The sequence below is a fragment of the Xiphias gladius genome, chromosome 9, assembly GCF_016859285.1.
Source record: "Xiphias gladius isolate SHS-SW01 ecotype Sanya breed wild chromosome 9, ASM1685928v1, whole genome shotgun sequence".
Taxonomy (NCBI): domain Eukaryota; kingdom Metazoa; phylum Chordata; class Actinopteri; order Istiophoriformes; family Xiphiidae; genus Xiphias; species Xiphias gladius.
The window spans coordinates 757787-775696 of record NC_053408.1 but is presented as its reverse complement, the minus strand read 5'-3'; the positions used below and the strand labels follow the sequence as shown (position 1 = coordinate 775696).

The 17910-nt window shown below is 46.5% G+C and overlaps 1 protein-coding gene across 3 annotated transcripts in view; it reads left to right on the top strand.

The window, feature by feature from the left end:
* The window catches only part of LOC120794162 (cGMP-dependent protein kinase 1), a 53753-nt gene that overhangs the window by 16452 nt on the left and 19391 nt on the right, over positions 1–17910 (top strand). For all 3 annotated transcript variants that reach the window (XM_040134914.1, XM_040134913.1, XM_040134915.1), the window contains 5 exons: positions 7847–7960; positions 14060–14165; positions 15265–15328; positions 16484–16561; positions 16681–16775. In XM_040134914.1, coding sequence (XP_039990848.1) covers positions 7847–7960; positions 14060–14165; positions 15265–15328; positions 16484–16561; positions 16681–16775 — 457 coding nt within the window. The remainder of the gene's footprint in view (positions 1–7846; positions 7961–14059; positions 14166–15264; positions 15329–16483; positions 16562–16680; positions 16776–17910) is intronic.

Here is a 17910-nt window from a genome sequence, read left to right as displayed (position 1 = left end):
GGGGGGGGCGCAGATGGCGGCTAAATATAACGACTTCTGTCACAGGAAGAGGAAGTGATCCCTAAAAACAGACTACGAGGAAGATCGATTGTGTGTGTGTGTGTGTGTGTGTGTTATACAGATGACGCTCATTAATTCTGTGTTTGGAGGAAGAAACAGATGCAGCGGTTTTGTCTCATTATGTAAAAGACAGGACACACACGCACGCACGCACGCACACACAGCTCTCCGATGGATGCGGTTGGCATGGCAACCTGTTGGATGACCATATTTGGCATTTAAAATGTTTTCACAGTTTGGAAATTTGGAATCAATTTATAGGAAGGAGGAAGGAGAAGGGAGGGGGGGAGGAAGGGAGGACGAGGAATTAGGAGACAAAGAAGGAAAGAGTGAGAGAGAATGAAGGAAAGGAGGAGATAGTGAACGTTAAAGGACAAATTGATGAAGAAGGAAGGAAGAAGGAACTGAATGATGGAGAGAAAGAGGAGGCAAAGAGGGACGGAGACATATGAGAGGACAGGGTGAGGAAAAGGATGGAAGGACAGATGGGAGGAAGGGAGGAGAAAGTGAAGGCAAGAGGACAGATGGAAGGAAGGAAGGAAAGAATGAGGAGGGAGAGAGGGAAGGAACGATGCAAGAACAACGTGAGGAGAGCGAGAAGGAAAGAAGGATGGAAAGTAAGAGAACAGGGGACAAATGGACGGAGGAGGGAAGGAAGGAAGATGACCGAGATGAAGAGTGTGAGGAAAGAAACAGAAAAGGAAGAAAAGGAAGAAGAGAAGGAAAGGATGACTGAAAGGGAGAAAGTAGGCAGGAAGAAAGGGAGGAGGAGGAAAGGAAAGAAGAAAAAGGAGATTAGACCACAGAGAGGGGAAGGGAGGGAGGAAAGCCCTAATGATGGAGAGGAGAAAAAAGCAACGAGGGAGGGACAGATAGGAGACGACAGGGTGAGGAAAAGGATGAAAGGAAGACGGACAGATGGAAGGAAGGCGGGAAAGAATGAGGAGGTGGGGGAGGAGAGGAAAACAGAGAAAAAGGAGATTAAATGAAAGAGGGAGGAGCGAAGGAAAGAAAAATGAAATGCAGGGAGGAGATCGGAGAGATAGAGGAGGGAGGAAAGGAATCAGAGAGAGAAGGAGGAAGTACTGAGTGCAGGAAAAGGAAGGAAGGAAGGAAAAACGGAAGGGAGAGAGGAGACATGAAAGATAGAGGAGAAGAAGGGGAGTAAGGAAGGAGTGTGTGTGTGAGACCGCCCACACATTAGCGATCGTACACACTCATTAATTATGTAAAAAAGATTGTTTCCTGTTTGTTTGCAGCTTCAATCTACTCAATAATCTAATTCCACCGTTTCTATGCATCAGCAGAGATTCGGTGGAAATTCTCTCCAGTGATAATTACTTTCGTTTTTCCGTGAACTGGCTCCCGTCCGGAGCCTCGTCCTGGGATTTTAAAGTGAATCTCGTTGTTTGTTCACATTCAGTCAAACTGTCCCATTAAAAGCTGCCGAACCAGCTGAGATCAGCTCCTGTTCTCAGCGTAGCCGTGGACGTTCAGACAACTGTCACTGGGTCACTGTGACGCTGAAGGAAACTTAAAAACAGGGGGATTCTGAATGGAGTTCTGCAGCCTCCTTTTCCTCTGGTTTGTAAGTGGGTTTCTCAGGACAGAAGGATGATGTTTGACACTAATTCACCTCTCACAGTGTCTTTGCCTCAACGTCCACCCTCTGGAGGCTTTGGTCTTTCTCTTTGTCTCTGTCCTGCCGAATGTCCACGTCTGTCACAGACCAGATCCCGTCTGAGTGGCGCTTAAGGTAGACCTGGGAAAATGTGAATCCGCCAAAATCCGGGTAAGACACCTACCAAACCGATCAACTAAAGTCAAAGTAACAGAGCATTGAGAGCGTCGTCGCACCAGAGCTTGGATGGACTACCGGAGGGGCCTACAGGCCGCTGGACCCGGGTCCAGAGCCTCTTTTAGAAGAGACCATAATTGTACTTTGTCGGAAAGTTAATCACGCCACCACAGAGAGTATCTGAAAGACGCAGCAACTCTTTCAGTCCGGCTCCTACGTAGGAGGGATGTCCCTGGGTCAGAGTCCTCGGAATACCCGGCAGACCTGAGCATTCATGCTCCCGGGCTGCAAACAGTTCGCTCTCTGACGCCCCTCAGACCCGGGTCTCGGAGGCTTATCCGAGGCGTTCGGTGTGAAGCCGGACCTCTGTCCCTTTGTCCAGGTCTCCGCCTGAGCTGTACCGACGCCGGGCCGGCAGAGAGCTGGCTCAGAGGCGGAGGAGTTTCTCTCTTCCTGCCGACGGCCTGTCAGAGTCGCCGAAAGCTCTCCAGCCGCGTTAACGAGATTTTAAAACCACAACTCCGTGTCGGACGGTCGAGTGGAAGCAGAATCAGTTCCTAAGTGCTTCCGCGTCTCGGTTTACAGCCGCAGAGACGGGAAGAGCTCTGATCCGCGTTGTTTGTCATCGTTACGCCCTCAAATCAGCCCAGTGCTCCCAGTTCAGACTCACACTTAGAGACTCTGGTTACATCATTTCCTCACGTCCACACACACTGCTCCAGTTCTCATTTATTCGTCCACTGTTTTTTCTCTCATCTCTGAGGGACGCTACACGTTTTGAAGCCAGTTGTCACCGGACACATCGCGTTCTTGCATCTTTCCAAACTTTACAAGCTGCGTCCGTGACACTGCCGGTCAGCTGGAGAGAGTCCGGTTTCGTCCTTCGGCCGAGGAAACGCCCCGTTTCTGTACCTGTCGTCCTGCGTCTTATCGGCCCCCAGACCCGGCGCTCGCATCGCGGCTCCTCAGACGGAAGTGACGGCCGGTCCCCGCCTTGTTTCAGAGGGAGCTGTCTCAGCAAACTGTTTGTTTGATTGTCACCAATATTCGTGTTCCGCAGAGGATGAATCCTCGGACTTTGCCCCCGGTTGTTCCACCTGGGTCGAAAACATGGCTGGTATGAAAAGGTTCGGGCAGCCCGGGTCAGAAAGTCCGCTTCTGCCGTTGACTCTGGTCAACTCGCGCTCTTTTTAAAATCAGCGAGTGAAAGATGAACCGATCTCCCAAAGAGACTCCGCAGAGCTGTCAAGGTTAGAAAACCACCTGGCTGGACGACCAAAAACCCAGAGAGTTGGCGCGTGCGCACACACACACACACACACACACACACACACACACACACACACACACACACACACACACACACACACACACTCGCTCCTGTTTTTCTTGCTATATTTACATTTTAATTCTATAGTTTTATTATGTCATTTCATCCCTGTTTTTTAATTGGTCTCATGTGAGTCCATGACTTGACTGAAGTGTAAAACAGAGGAGACACACACACACACCTGCCTCCGGCTCATGTCTTTTTGTTTGACTAGTGGCAGTTTTAAAGGAACCCCCCCTCTCTCTGTTCTCTACAGTAGTCGGTCGCCCACGCTCTGTCGCTGTCCGTCCGCCTTCCCCGGTCAGTGGTTCCCTGCGATCCCTCCTCCAACGTACCGGAGTGTACGGTGGACCGGGTCCCGGTGGTTGCTCGTGAGCACAGAGGGGGTCGACCCCCCCCCAGCAATAACGGTCATAATGCTGTGGACACAGTAAATGTGTGTAGTGGATCCATCGTATCAGACCGGACCAGGTGTGGCTTTGTATAACCATAGGGACCTGAGACCGCAGCTGATGAGCAGCACGGGCGACCCACACAAAACCAAGCGTGTTTGGTTCGGGCATTTGTTCGACCGCTGTCTCCTGGATTCTCTCTTTCCTTGATTTGTTGCGGGTCACAGATAACGATTAGTTCCCTTATCAGCTACTCCGCCCGTTGTTTTCTAGAGTCTCGTGTCCGCACGTCCGCGGTGCCGAAGTCCCGCGGCGGCAGATGCAGTTTTCCGACAGTTAATGTGGATTTCCTGACTTTTAATTGGCCTAAAACTATCTGAAAAATAATAGTGATTTCCTGAACAATAGGAGGAACGGAGCAGCAGGATGGACGTGACTGATGTTTCCAGCAGCGGGAGGAACTGGCGGTGTTTGAGGCAGTCAGTCTGATGAAAGTCCATCCTTTGCTCGCTCTCCTCAACGTGTCCTTCGTTACATAATGAGCCTGAGACTTTGTAGAAGATGAAGGATGAAGAGTAGGAACGGCTCCGGGCTCCGCGGATCCCTCCTTTAACGACCTCGCAGCCCTGAGGCGTTTGTTTATTTCACTGTCGTGCGCCCACACACGATGCAGCCCTGAAATGATGAAATCAAACATGCTCACTGCGTGTGTGTGTGTGTGTGTGTGTCTGTCATTAACCTAATGATCATTACAATCTGCAGAGACTGTGTGTGTATTTACCACCATCTGCTGGTGTGTGTGTGTGTGTGTGTGTGTGTGTGTGTGCGTGCGTTGCTAAGAACAGACTGTGATTTCCAATAACAAGAAACCTAAAGACTTTGAATTTGAACACCGAGGAGTTACGTCGGGACTGATCCTGGATCAGCTGGTAGAGGTTGGCAGTCAAAGCCAAGTGTGATCTGATTTTTCGGGAGTGAAAAATAATTGGACGTGAATAAATCAGTATGTTTATTTTCTTCACTTAGATACATTTCTATAATCTAGTTGATTATCATTTATCTTGGTGATCACCTGTATCATCCATCGTGCTTTGCATGATAATGTTGCTACGTAAGCAAAAGCTGCGTTGATGCACTTATCCAATAATCACCTGCAATTTCCTTGAGACAGACCTGATACTTTGTGATGAATATTATTATGTTCTATAAAAATCCAAGTAGCATTTCCAGTGTGAACGATGAAGCTTTGAACTCAACAAATGAAGTTTTATTTCTCTCTCTACCACGAAGAGCTCCGACCGTCTGCGGCTGCATCAGCTCCGTCTTCTTAGGAGAATCATCTGGAAAGAAAAGCCGCTGATTTAGTTTCTCTGTCGGAAAACGCTTGAATGAGCTTTTGGACTTGTTTCAGCCCTGAGCACTGTCTCCGGGCTTTCTCGCAGCACCAACAACCCACCAAGAAGCTGGGGCAGCTTGTATTTTGCCTGAGAGGCGAAATCCAGGGCACAAAAAAACCTCCGAAATCACTTGCTGCTGCTTGTAAAGCTTAAAAGCTCAGAGCTCATGAAAACCTGAAGGAGCATCTCACAGCTGGAATCTGAGCGTTGGACTCTGGACTGTGAGAGACGTGCGTGTCGCGACGCTGATCACTCTGACATTTCCATTTCCTGCCGTTTGAATCCGTCTTCATCAATATTAGGCTGAAATGTCAGAAATGCTGTTCGTTCAAATGCTAAACGCCATCTGACGTGGCAGACACACAATTAAATGATAAGAGCACTGGTGCGCACGCAAACACATCTGTCCCAGAAACCGTAAACGGGACAGGGCTGTAGACACACGGTGTAATCTCGCTGCTACCGAGCTCTGCGTTTGATTTAACTTTGACAGGTAGAACGTTTATTTCTATACGAACGATGAATGAAACGACACTGTGAAGACAGCGTTTGATGTTCAGGAGTCTGTGGTGGTGAAGAACCTCCGGAGAATCGTCGGCTGAATCTGCAGCTCCCCTCGGCTTCGCGGAGCTTTACGGGGAGTTTCAGTGAACACCGGACTTCATCGGTCCGGCTGAACCGAACCCTAACCGGTCCCCGGTTCCCTGCCTGCATCGTCGATCAGAGCGAGGAGTTTAACAAGCAGGGAGCAGGTGGGAGGTTTTTTCGCCCTGTGCCTCGCCTTTATGCAGCCTGCAGACACTACTCAGGGCTGAAAAAGGCACTCACAACTTTCATTAAGCATCAAGGATCTCTTAAGGAAAATAAAAAGGATTTTAGGAGTAGTGTCAACATAGTATTTATTTATTTCTTATACGTTATGCAAAAGCCAAACCAAAGAACCAGTTTTTTATTATACACACACACACACACACACACACATATATATATATATATATATTTATATCTATATATATATATATAGATATATAGATATATAGATATAGATATAGATCTATATCTATATGTGTAGAACTGAAAAACCTAACAAACCGACACCGTTGCTAAAACGTAGTTAGATTTAATAAATGGTTCTGCTCTCTGTTTCTGTCCTCTCACTAATGAAAGCAGACTGTCTTTTATATGCAAAATTCCTCAGCTCTCATTTCTGTTTGACACACACACACACACACACACACACACACACACACACAGTGGCCACCTATTGTGTGTGTGTGTGTGTGTGTATGTGTGTGTGTTTTGAGTGTAATCCAACACTCAAATAAAAATATTTTGTTTCCAATGTGTCCCTCACAATAGTGAACACACTCACACACTATGGAGACTTTGATTAATCACATTTGTGGGTAAAGACAGACACGAAGCAGCAGAACTGATCTGTTCCTGCTGCTGATTTAATACTTCTACACCTCAACTGATTTGACTTGGATCATTTGTTTCAGAGGAAACACGATGCTGCTCAGATTTAGTATTTTTTTACACACAAAATAATGAAGCATTTATCCCGAATGGAGACGGTTCACTGTCGGAGTGTTTTACCAGTTTTCCTACAATGTCACGGCAGCTAAGGCACGATTAAGGTTTCTTGGTGACGTTTAGGCAGCTCTCATCTGTTGGGGGTAGGACCTTTGCTACAATGGAGGTTGCGTTATTATTCTGTTTGCGTATGATCATGTGGTCCAGACTCTTTCTGTTTACAGAGCTGTGCAGCCCTGCCAACAAGACCGGTCCGTGTTGCTGTGGAAGCACTCTCCACTGGATGGACCGCCGGTTCCAAGTTTCCTCCAACCAATCAGGCTGCCCCCCAGCATCCGCCTGGTCCACCAAGCCAGACCCTGCCGGTGTGGTCGCCAGATGCGATAAAAGCCGCCCGGAGCAGACACTGGGACGGCTGTGATTGAATCTGACCAGGCCGCCTCTGCGTCCCCTTGTTGTATGTTAACCGGCTTCCTGTGTAGTTGACGCTGCCAAATCAGATTCGTGGGGCACGCGTTGGTGGCTCGGCGGCTGGGCAGGGATTTTTAGGTTATTTTCTTTTAGACATTCAGTTTAGCTTCACACGCAGAAACCGTTTGTTTAGTACACTAAGTAGAGTTGGTGGTTGCCCCCTTTGTGTTTGACTTTTAGTTGAAGTGTAGACAGCCAGGTCTTGTTTCATTTAAGTTTTGTTTCCCAAACAAGGCAGCGCCTTTTCTGCAGAAGTTAGGAAGTAACCTTTTGTTTTATTGTTTCTTGGGTTCGGCTCCACCCGCGGCCCCATCCCGTTGTTGGCTCACCTCGTTTCTTCAGTTGTGAACTTTTGTTCTGTGAGGTTTCATTCTGTCATCTGATCGCTGCCTTCTAAACAAATAAATGGCGGATTAAACCGGCATCACGTTGCCTCCCTTACCCCAGGGTCTCCTGGGTTGTAACCCCTTGGTTTAAAGAGGAACTCCAACGATTTAATATTTTATTTTCATACAGTCGGGGGAGTCACAAGAGACAGATTAAAAAGAGCGAGGTCCAAATCTGAGCAGCAGAGGTGGAGATAGCCTGACCTTTAGTCGAAAAACACCACATCCTACATTTCCCATAGTGCACCTTGACAGTGTCTTTCCTGAGAACCTCGCTGCTGGTCAGACGTCATGCTAGACACCTGCGGTCTGATGACATCACTGTGACATCACGGCAGTTGACGAACGATCACTGACGAACAATAAGAAATAAACTTGTCGATTTCCTGTTTGATCATCCAACCGTAACTTTCCTGGTCGTCTCCCTTTCTCTCTCTCTCTCCCTGTCCCACTGTGTGTGACTGTCTCTTGGCCAGAGGGAAAGGTGGAGGTGACTAAAGAGGGGATGAAGCTGTGTACCATGGGACCGGGCAAAGTGTTCGGAGAGCTGGCCATCCTCTACAACTGCACCAGGACGGCTACTGTCAGGAGTGAGTACGCTCAGATAGAGGGTGAGAGTGTGTGTGTGTGTGTGTGTGTGTGTGTGTGTGTGTGTGTGTGTGTGTGTGTGTGTGTGTGTGTGTGTGTGTGTGTGTGTGTGTGTGTGTGTGGATTCAGGGCTCGTACGTCCTTATCAGGTTTGGAAAAACAGTCCCCAGAGTCCTTTACTGAATCTGGCCTCCAGACCTGTTAAACCTTCCAGTTTAACTCTGATTAACCAAAACGTTTTCTTAAATTATAAGTAGCAGTGTGGTAGTTCTCATTTGTCTCCGACACAAAGGAATCATTGGTCCCCATAAGCCTGTATTGTACTAGTTAGTGATAAATGTCCTCATAAAACCCCTAAACTTGTTATCACTTTGGGTTTAAAGGAGTAGATTGTGTAAGTTTGAACGTAACACGGTTCCCAACCTCGGGTCGCAAAATTAAAAAAACAAAAGTCAATGTGCTGTGATACATTTCCCCCATTTCCCTTGCGGTTTTTACTATTGACTCTATTGGCCCGAGAATAGGACTACCCTTATTATAAGACAACCCCCCAATGATTTAATATATTTAAAACACGCTGCACCAGTCTTCAGGAACGTCCGCAGGTTAAACTGGACTAACCAAACCCCTGCAGTGATGACAGGATCTAACAGACTATAAATGGAATGGAAACACTCACTGGTAGGACTGGTGTTACACTGGTACCCGCTCAATTTCTGATGTCATCAACATGTAGTTGTCTCGTCCTCAAATATAAGACAACGCCCACATTTTCAAACTGCATTTCTAGAAAAAAACAACAACATTTTATCTTATATTCAGGTCAGTACGGTCCTAACCTTTTTAGCATTTGTTTTAATTGTGTTGAGACTACGGGTGCAAATTAGCTGTTGTGTTAGACCCAGCTCATTTACATTGGTGTTGTTAAATGTCAGCGTTAACTAATGTGATCTGTCCCTGTATAAATAAGCACATAAACAAAAATTAATTTAAAAGTTTTTTCAAACCCTATTTGCTCTGGATTATCTGGATTATTAAACAAATAAAAAAAGGAAAAAAAAGCAACGCTGTGAGGAGACAGTTTCTTTTCTAATAACAGGAGGAGCCTTGTTTTGCACATATAAATGTGCCTTGAAAAACTACATATTGGTTCTCATCTAATAAAGCTGATATTTTTTTGCCTCCCAGAGAAAAGTTTCTTCCGGGTACTTTTATAGGTTAAAGGCGATGTGTTATTATTGGAGCGTCCCAATTCTACCTGCTGCCGTAGGCCGGCACTGACCAGTAATATCCACACCAAACATGAAGATCAGCATTTCTCAGATATTTTGCTCTCGACCGAAGAGTTGGACAGACGAACGTCACCGTCCTCAGACAAAAACCTTCCACATATTTGAACTAGCCGGTGGAAGTTTTTCCTCTGCTGGGATTTTCCTTGGGTAAAAACTCTGCAGCAGCATTAAGTGTTTACTGCTGGAGGAAGCCGATCTGAGTTCAGGAGAAGAGACGAGAAGAACCGCGTCGTCAGGAAGAGTGGGAGTAACGAGGCTGCAGTTGGAACCAATAAAACATCAACCACAACTCTGACAGCTGTGTGTGTGTGTCTGTGTGTGTGTGTGTCTGTGCCTGCCTCTAACTTTTTGTCAGAGCTTCCTGGTAGATTGCTCACTAAGCAGTGGTTGCCAGGCAACACCATCCGGTCCAGCCAATAAGCCAAGTTTTGGCATCAGTGTCTCCTGGCAACAGCGCTGGGTTCGAGGGGATTCGTTTCCGTTTGCTGAAGCTTTTTGCTCATTGTCTTCACATGAACACACAGTTGTAGCTGGAGTTTATTAGCTTTCCTTCTCTGTCAGTAGTTATAGTGGTGATAGTAGTAGTGTAATCATTAGTAGCAGCAGTAGCAGTAGTAGCAGCAGTAGTAGTAGTAGTAGTAGTAGTAGTAGTAGTAGCAGCAGTAGTAGTAGCAGCAGCAGCAGTAGTAGCAGCAGTAGCATTAGCAGTAGTGGTAGCAGTAGCAGTAGTAGTAGTAGCATTAGCAGTAGTAGAGTGGAGTTTATTAGCTTTCCTTCTCTGTCAGTAGTTATAGTGGTGATAGTAGTAGTGTAATCATTAGTAGCAGCAGTAGCAGTAGTAGTAGTAGTAGCAGCAGCAGCAGTAGTAGTAGTAGCAGCAGCAGCAGCAGTAGTAGCAACAGTAGCATTAGCAGTAGTGGTAGTAGCATTAGCAGTAGTAGAGTGGAGTTTATTAGCTTTCCTTCTCTGTCAGTAGTAGTTATAGTGGTGATAGTAGTAGTGTAATCATTAGTAGTAGCGGTAGCAGTAGTAGTAGCAGTAGTACTAACAGTACTAACAGTAGTAGCAGCAGTAGCAGCAGTAGTAGTAACAGTACTAACAGTAGTAGCAGCAGTAGTAGCAGTAGTAGTAACAGTACTAACAGTAGTAGTAGTAGTAGCAGTAGTAGTTTTGTAGTTTACATTTCAGTCTTGGTATAAAATCACAAGTTTCAACAAAATTGTGTGTGTGTACATGTCTTTCTATGTTTGTGTGGACAAATTTTGGCTCAAAACCATCGTTGTGAGGACATTTTGTCCGGTCCTCACAACTTCAATGGCCTGTTTGAGGATTAAGACTTGGTTTTAGGGTTCAGATTAGAATCAGGTTTAGGTTTTGGTTGGCGTAAGGGTTGCGGTTAGGCATGTAGTTGTGATGGGGGAGGTCAGGGTGAGGGGCTGGGGAATGCATTACGTCAATGGGTGGGCTCACGACTGTAGAAAGAGCAACGTGTGTTAGAAGCCGCCTGTGAATATGAATGTGATCGTATCAGATTATCCGCTGCTTCCATTTCTATTTGACCGTTTGATCCTCTGAACCGTGATGAGCGCCCACCTGAAACACACGCACGCTTACCGCAGCACATTAAACTCTTCTCAGCCGATCATATTTGCTGCTGTGGAGTGTCTCCCGTTGTTTCCGTGGTTACAGAGACACTTAGTATCCCCGTAGCAACAGACAGCAGGCCATAAAGCAGTGGAAAAAGGAGATAAAAATAATGAACAAACAGGGGCTGTGTGTTTTCACCACAGATACACAGTACTGCAGTAGTACTGCGACAGCTCCTCTATAGTACTATCAAGTTCTTTGTAGTACTGACAAGTATTTCAGAAAGTATGGTTGAAGTGTCATTGATGGGCCGTACGTCCTGATGTGTACAGAGCGCTATCAGCTATTTATGTCTCTAGCATAGGTGGGGTGGAATGTGTGTTTTGGTATCTGTTGCATTTTTGTATTTGGAGCGTGTTTCCCTTAACGTTTGTGCTTTCACTCTGGTATGTGCTTTGTCCATACGGTGTTGCCAACTCAGCGCTAGATTTACCGACTTTTCAGACCACTTCAGCGAGTTTTTCTTCTCAAAAGCACCTAGCGACTAATCCCGGGACTTTCTGGACAAACCTCGGCTACTTTCCGTGGAAGAGAGTCGCCAGCGTTGCCCCGTGAGCGTGAGGTCGGGCTTTCCCTCCCCAGGCTTCACCTCTCCGTCGTCTCATTCAACTGACAGAACGTCAGCTGACACAGACGTGGATGAGCTTCTAACTTTCTCTCCGACTGATCATTTTACAGGTAAATGTACCTGAAATCTCAGCTCAGCCGTCGTCTTTAACTCATGTGTCTGGTGACTCTGTCAGACGACGTCGTGGTTATAAAACCAGGATTTTAGCAGCAGAGCAGCAGCTTGGAAATGTCTCGGAAGTGACTGCTGGTTAACACGTCGTCTCAATGGGCCACGTTTCAGTAACTGTTTCATACTGGTTCCGTCGTCTGACAACAGAAACAGAAGAACATGTAGATGAGAACAGATTTATTGGGATTTCAGCTGGATTAAATGACTGTATATGTGAGCACAGAGAGCAGGACAGAAGGGAACAGATAAAGGGCTGAAACCAGCTGACACTGGGCAAAGGCAAACACGACACATTGATGAATATGCTAATTAGCGTATCACGTCATCTATCCACATTTAGCGACTTTTCCAGCAGGTTTTAGCTACTTTCCATTGAAAGCAGTTGTTTACAGCAGATCCACAACAGTTTTCAACTACAACCTCGTGTACGAGGTTTTGACCAGCCTTGTTTACCCTTTCTTTATTTTGTCCCCTTCCTTCTTTTTTCATCTCTCCTTCGTCCCTTCTTTAACAGTTACATTATTTTGTGCGTCCTTTTCGTCCTTTCTTTCATCCTTTCATCCATTATTTGTCCTTCCTTCATTCCTTTTGTCTTTTTTTGTCCGGCACCGACTGTTGGTAGGAAACAGGATGTCTTTGCCGTGAAAAAACAGACACTTATTAGGAGTCTTTGCGGCGCTGTAACAGTGCGACGCTACCTTAGCTATGAATGCTACTGCAGTGTAATTACAGGTAGTTTTTTTGGTGTTTCGACAAATGAGCGGAGCTGTTTCTGGGGAGGGCAGCTGTAACTATGTCACTTCTCTTGTTTTATACAGAAGCTATTCTAAAGAGAGAAACTGGATGTTGAGGTATAAAAAACATCTCAGCTCTCTGAGGCACAGTCTCAGCTTCATAACGGTAATATTGAAAAGACTTTTCTGGGTGCGTCACGGGAGGCTGACTGACTCTCCAGCTGTGAGATGGGGAGAAAAAGCACCTAAGAGTGCAGAATCAGACCTCCACGCTCGCTGATACTGGATTTTATCTCAACAGCAACTCACGTCTCAGTCCGGTGTTAATAACAACTATTGGCCCTGCTCAGGACTAAAAATAACACATTCAGTCTTTTGTGGAAATGAACTGTAAGTAATGTTTGTGTCCTGACGAAACTCCCTGCAGGTTCATCTCGTTCCTTCGAGCCGCCACAAACTGTTAAACGCAGATAGGTGCGTTTGATTTCCGTTACCTTCCACACCTGCTGCGATCAACAGTTAAACAGAGTCTCCCTGTAGTGATGCTGATGATGGAGAACAAAGAGTTACTGTTTAATCTGTTTGGGCCGCCTGGGGAATCAAACCTGCGCCATCATGAAGGTGTGGTGTCCCCAGACTCCAGAGGGAGCTGATCCTTCTCTGTCTCTTGGCCTCGTCACAGTGAGGCTCACAGGGGCCATCGTGGTGGTTTTGGCTCATTTTGGATGTTTGTGCCATTAAAACCAGCTTTAAACTCTGCCCTCCTCAACCGTCGGTCAGTTTGAACGGGATTTCCCGCACGACGCACCAGCGAGACGTGTCCGCTCAGCGTCTTATTTTAGCCCCAGTTCAGCCAACGGTTTGAGTCTAAACATGTTAGAGAGTCGCTCTGAAATGTGTCTTTACTGCCGTCCACCACGTTTCTTTACTGTAATTTAAACTGATCAGTTTTAAAGTTCTGACTCAGGAGCTTCCATATTTGGACCAAGTAGCTCATAAAGAATAAGGTGTTTCAGATTCAGTATCTACAGCTGTTTATTTGATCAATATTTCATATTTTTTTCTTGTACAAAACAAAAATAATTCACTAATCTGGCCTAAAATGTTGAAAAGGAGGTTTCAGCTTTAACTTCCTGCCTTTTTGAGACCAGTTCACCTTCTACTCACTCAACTATTCACAGTAAGAGGGATTTTGATCAGGGGGGCCCAGACCTCCTCATGCCGCTGTGGGTAGGGCAGGCGGTCTGTGTGCGTGGGCCGGAAGGAGCGAATAAAGCTTGGCGCTGAAATGTCACCTGGACTGGTGCCGCTGCTCATTTGCCTCCTTCGCCCACCCGGGCGAGCCGACACGGTCGCTGGCTTAACGACACATTCACGCCGAGATGATTGGAGAGAGAACGAAAAGCGCTCGCGCACAGCGTGCGCGCATACCTACACAGGCCCATACCTACGTCCATACGTATTCATGTACACGCAGCAGAATCCTTTAATAACGACATCCAGATCCTTTCCTGTATCTACAGCAGCTGCCACCAGAAATCATTTCCATGACTGATTCCTCTGCAGCTCTGACCAGACTGAGAGTGAGAGTTTAAATAGATTCACGAGGTTTAGTATTTGATACAACTCTCACCCACGTAAAGCTGGAAGTGGTAAATGTATTTACACTGTTAAATGTGTCTCCTGTAGCTCTGACCCACGTGAAGCTGTGGGCGATCGACCGTCAGTGCTTCCAGACCATCATGATGAGAACCGGACTCATCAAACACGCGGAGTACATGGACTTCCTCAAGAGGTGACTGCACTCAACCGCCGCTGCAAAAATCCTCTACGGCGACAATTCGCGAGCAAGGCGCGGGACTGTCAGGGCCGGAGGTTCAAACCCCCCAGAGACACTCTCCGTGTCCCAATTCCAGATTACGCTCGTTCTCTGCAGGTTTAAAGACGCAGTCCTGCAGATTTCTGTCCTGGTGGATCTGGTTAATCCAGCCCTGACAAAGCTGTAGGAGAGCGAACAGTAAACAGTGACGCTGATTACAGTCAGATGAAACCATAAATTAGCTTTTGATTTCGTGAAAATCTGAAGAGTTGTAACTTTAAAGTGTGTTTACGGTGAAATAAATGACATATTAAGGGTAGTCGAGACAGGCAGGCTTAACAGCCTTTGATTTTTGAATGTCCCATAATGCACTGCACAGAGGAGATGGAGGACCTGCTCACGGTTGGGTCAGGCTGGGGCCTAAAAGCAGCCCTGGAGCTCTGCCCGGGCCTGAAGCCCAACACACCTGGCGCATGAACACAGAGCCGTCCCCGGAAGGGCCGTCTGGACACTCTTCATACCTAACGGTGCTGCACAGGCCAATGCAGCAGAATCAAACACGGAGTAGTATCACGAATGTCAATGTCCATTTGATGCTGAGGTTCATACGGGAAACATTTCTCTTTTGCTTTCTAGTTGAAGGACAGCGCTGACTCAGAGACAGCCTGTCCTCTGAAACCAATTATTCCGTTTAGCCGCACCAGGAACGCGTCGTCGATTCGGTGACGTAAAGACACACTCCGCTGAACGTCGAACATCAAATCTCACACGTTTGTTTCATATGATGCGGCTTTAGTCCAGATGATCAGGCCGCCTCTGAGTATCGTCTCCTCCCCGTACAGAGTGGTGAACTGTCGTTTTTTTTTTTTTTATTACAATAACAGGATACTGTAACAATCGGTGTAAAATACATATATTTTGTTCAGAAACATGTTGCCCATTAAAGCGTAAACAGAGTAAAGTCGGTCGTAAATACTGTACGGTGAATACGTGAAATTGCACAGAACAAAACAAGCAGTCATTGACTAAATGTGGGACCAAAAAGCAAACTCTCTCTTCCTCCGTCTCTCTGCAGTGTTCCCACCTTCCAGGGTCTTCCAGAGGAAACTCTCAGTAAACTGGCCGACGTCATGGAGGAGGTGAGACTGTCGGCTACGACCCCCCCCCCACGGTGATTTGTTATATCTGGTAACCCCACATGTTTAAGGGGGTTTTCTTTAAGTGGTGAGGTTGGCAGGAATGTCCGCTGAACGTTTGCAGCAATTGCTTTTACTGCTACTCCAGAATATAGATACATCGACATACAACAACATTAAAACATACATGCGCAGCACAGTAGCCTCCGTCACTGCATATACTGGGTGGAGGAGGAGGTGGAGAGTTCAATGTTCAGTCAGTCATACTTATGGGAAACGCACCTTTTTGAATAAAACCACGACGATCCTTTAACAGGAGTGAAATTATCACTAAACCCTGGCTGAACCAGAACGAGAACCGAACAAGAACAGAACCACACAACAACAACGAAGACTGCGGGTCGTCACACGCACTCACACACTCACACACACACACACACACACACACACACACCCCTCCATATAGTCAGTGTGTAATCAGTAGTTTAAATGACAGACCAGTAGTGTGAAGATATTGGTTTAAAAAGTGGATGTTATATTCTGACGGCGTGAACGGTCATGAGGGTCGTCTGCTAACGTTACGAGCTGTCGCTGTGTTAGCCCAAGCAAGCTAACGTTGGCCTTTGTGAACGTTGTCTGTGGAGCTTTGCTACGGTCGCGCGTCAGGATCCGAACATTTGACGACATGTTGTTGATATAAAGTTAAGAACTGGGTTCTGAGTACAGATCCGGACGCCTGTTTCCGAGCTGCGTAGACAAGTTTGAGGTGTTTCCTCCTTTCGTTACAAATACTCTGTGACACTGTTTGTATACTGGATGTTGTTAGTCTATACCTGGTCCCTGATGATTCGTTTCAAAAGCAGCGAGTCTTGGCGGACCTGCTGTGCTGTTGCTATGGTTACTCTATCGGCCTTCCTCCTTCTCCTTCGTCTTCTTTTTCACGTCAGACTAGAACAGTTGTAGGGTTGTTACGCTGCCCCCTTCAGTCCCAGAAGAATCACATTTCCAGTACCGATGACATCTCCGGTACCTTCGGCAGACGTTTGGCATTGACTTGGTACCAAAGTACTGGTTCTGTTGACGTCCCCACTCGCGACTGTCTTCTGTGGTGGAGTCACTGTAAATCCACCAATCGGACGCTAACTTCTGTGTGTTTAGACTCATTATGAAGATGGGGAGTACATCATCCGACAGGGGGCCAGAGGCGACACCTTCTTCATCATCAGCAAAGGAAAGGTAACAGCCCAGCTCAACCACTTCTCTCTCCCTGTGATCGATTTCCTCATTGATATTGAATTGATCTGCCGACTCATCCTGATCACCTGCTGATAAATGTTGATCACACCCTCTGTCAGGTGAACGTGACCCAGGAGGACTCAGCTAATCAGGAACCGGTACACCTCAGAGAGCTCGCCAGGGGAGACTGGTTTGGAGAGAGAGCGCTACAGGGGTAAGATCAATTGACCTCTGACCCCGAGACCTGAAACCTTTACTTCTAAACCTGAACTCATCCATCCATCCATTAGCTATACAGCTTAATCCTTTTGAGGGTCCCAGGTGCTGGAGCCAATCCCACCTGACATTGGGTGAGGGGGGGTTCACCCTGGACAGGTGGCGAGTCTATCACAGGGCTTAAACCAGAACCTTTAACCTCTACACCTGTACCTTTAACCTCTAAACTGTAACCTTTAACCTCTAAACCTGAACCTTTAACCTCTAAATCTGAACCTTTAACCTCTAAACTTGAACCTTTAACCTCTAGACCTGAGCCTTTAACCCGAACCTCTAACCTCTAAACTGTAACCTTTAACCTCTAAACCTGAACCTTTAACCTCTAAACCCGATCCTCTAACCTCTAAACTGTAACCTTTAACCTCTAAACCTGAACCTTTAACCCCAAACCTGAACCTCTAAACCTGAACCTCTAACCTCTAAACTGTAACCTTTAACCTCTAAACCTGAACCTTTAACCTCTAAACCTGATCCTCTAACCTCTAAACCTGATCCTCTAACCTCTAAACCTGAACCTCTAACCTCTAAACCTGAACCTCTAACCTCTAAACCTGAACCTTTAACCTCTAAACCTGAACCTCTAAACCTGAACCTGCCAGGAATCTTATCTTTGAAATCTGAATGCTTGACGTCCAAGAAGAAAGTCTCAGCTCTTATACCTTAACTTCTTACGTGTGTCTTGTTGCGTGTCTTTTGTGTAGGTGTGTGTCCTACAGTTATATAGGGTCAAAGGTCAGGTTCAGCACGTCTCAGCTCTGGATGCACCAAATCTCAGTGAACAGCACAAGCGAGTCTGACGGGAAATGAGGTTAGCAGGACAGAAGCAGTTTATTAAAGGTTTGATGGGCAGCTTGTCTGTGTGTGTTTTCATGTACTTGCATCTTTGTGAGGACCAGCTTGTATTTTAGACCTGCAGAGTGAGGACATTTTTGAAAGTATATATCCTAAATGTTATTGTGGCATGACTCAAGTGGATGTACAGACAACTGTCACTGGATCACCGATACTGAAGGAAACTTAAAAATGTAGGAACTCTCAGGCCAGTTCTGCAGTTATCGGGAGCGTCCTTTTTT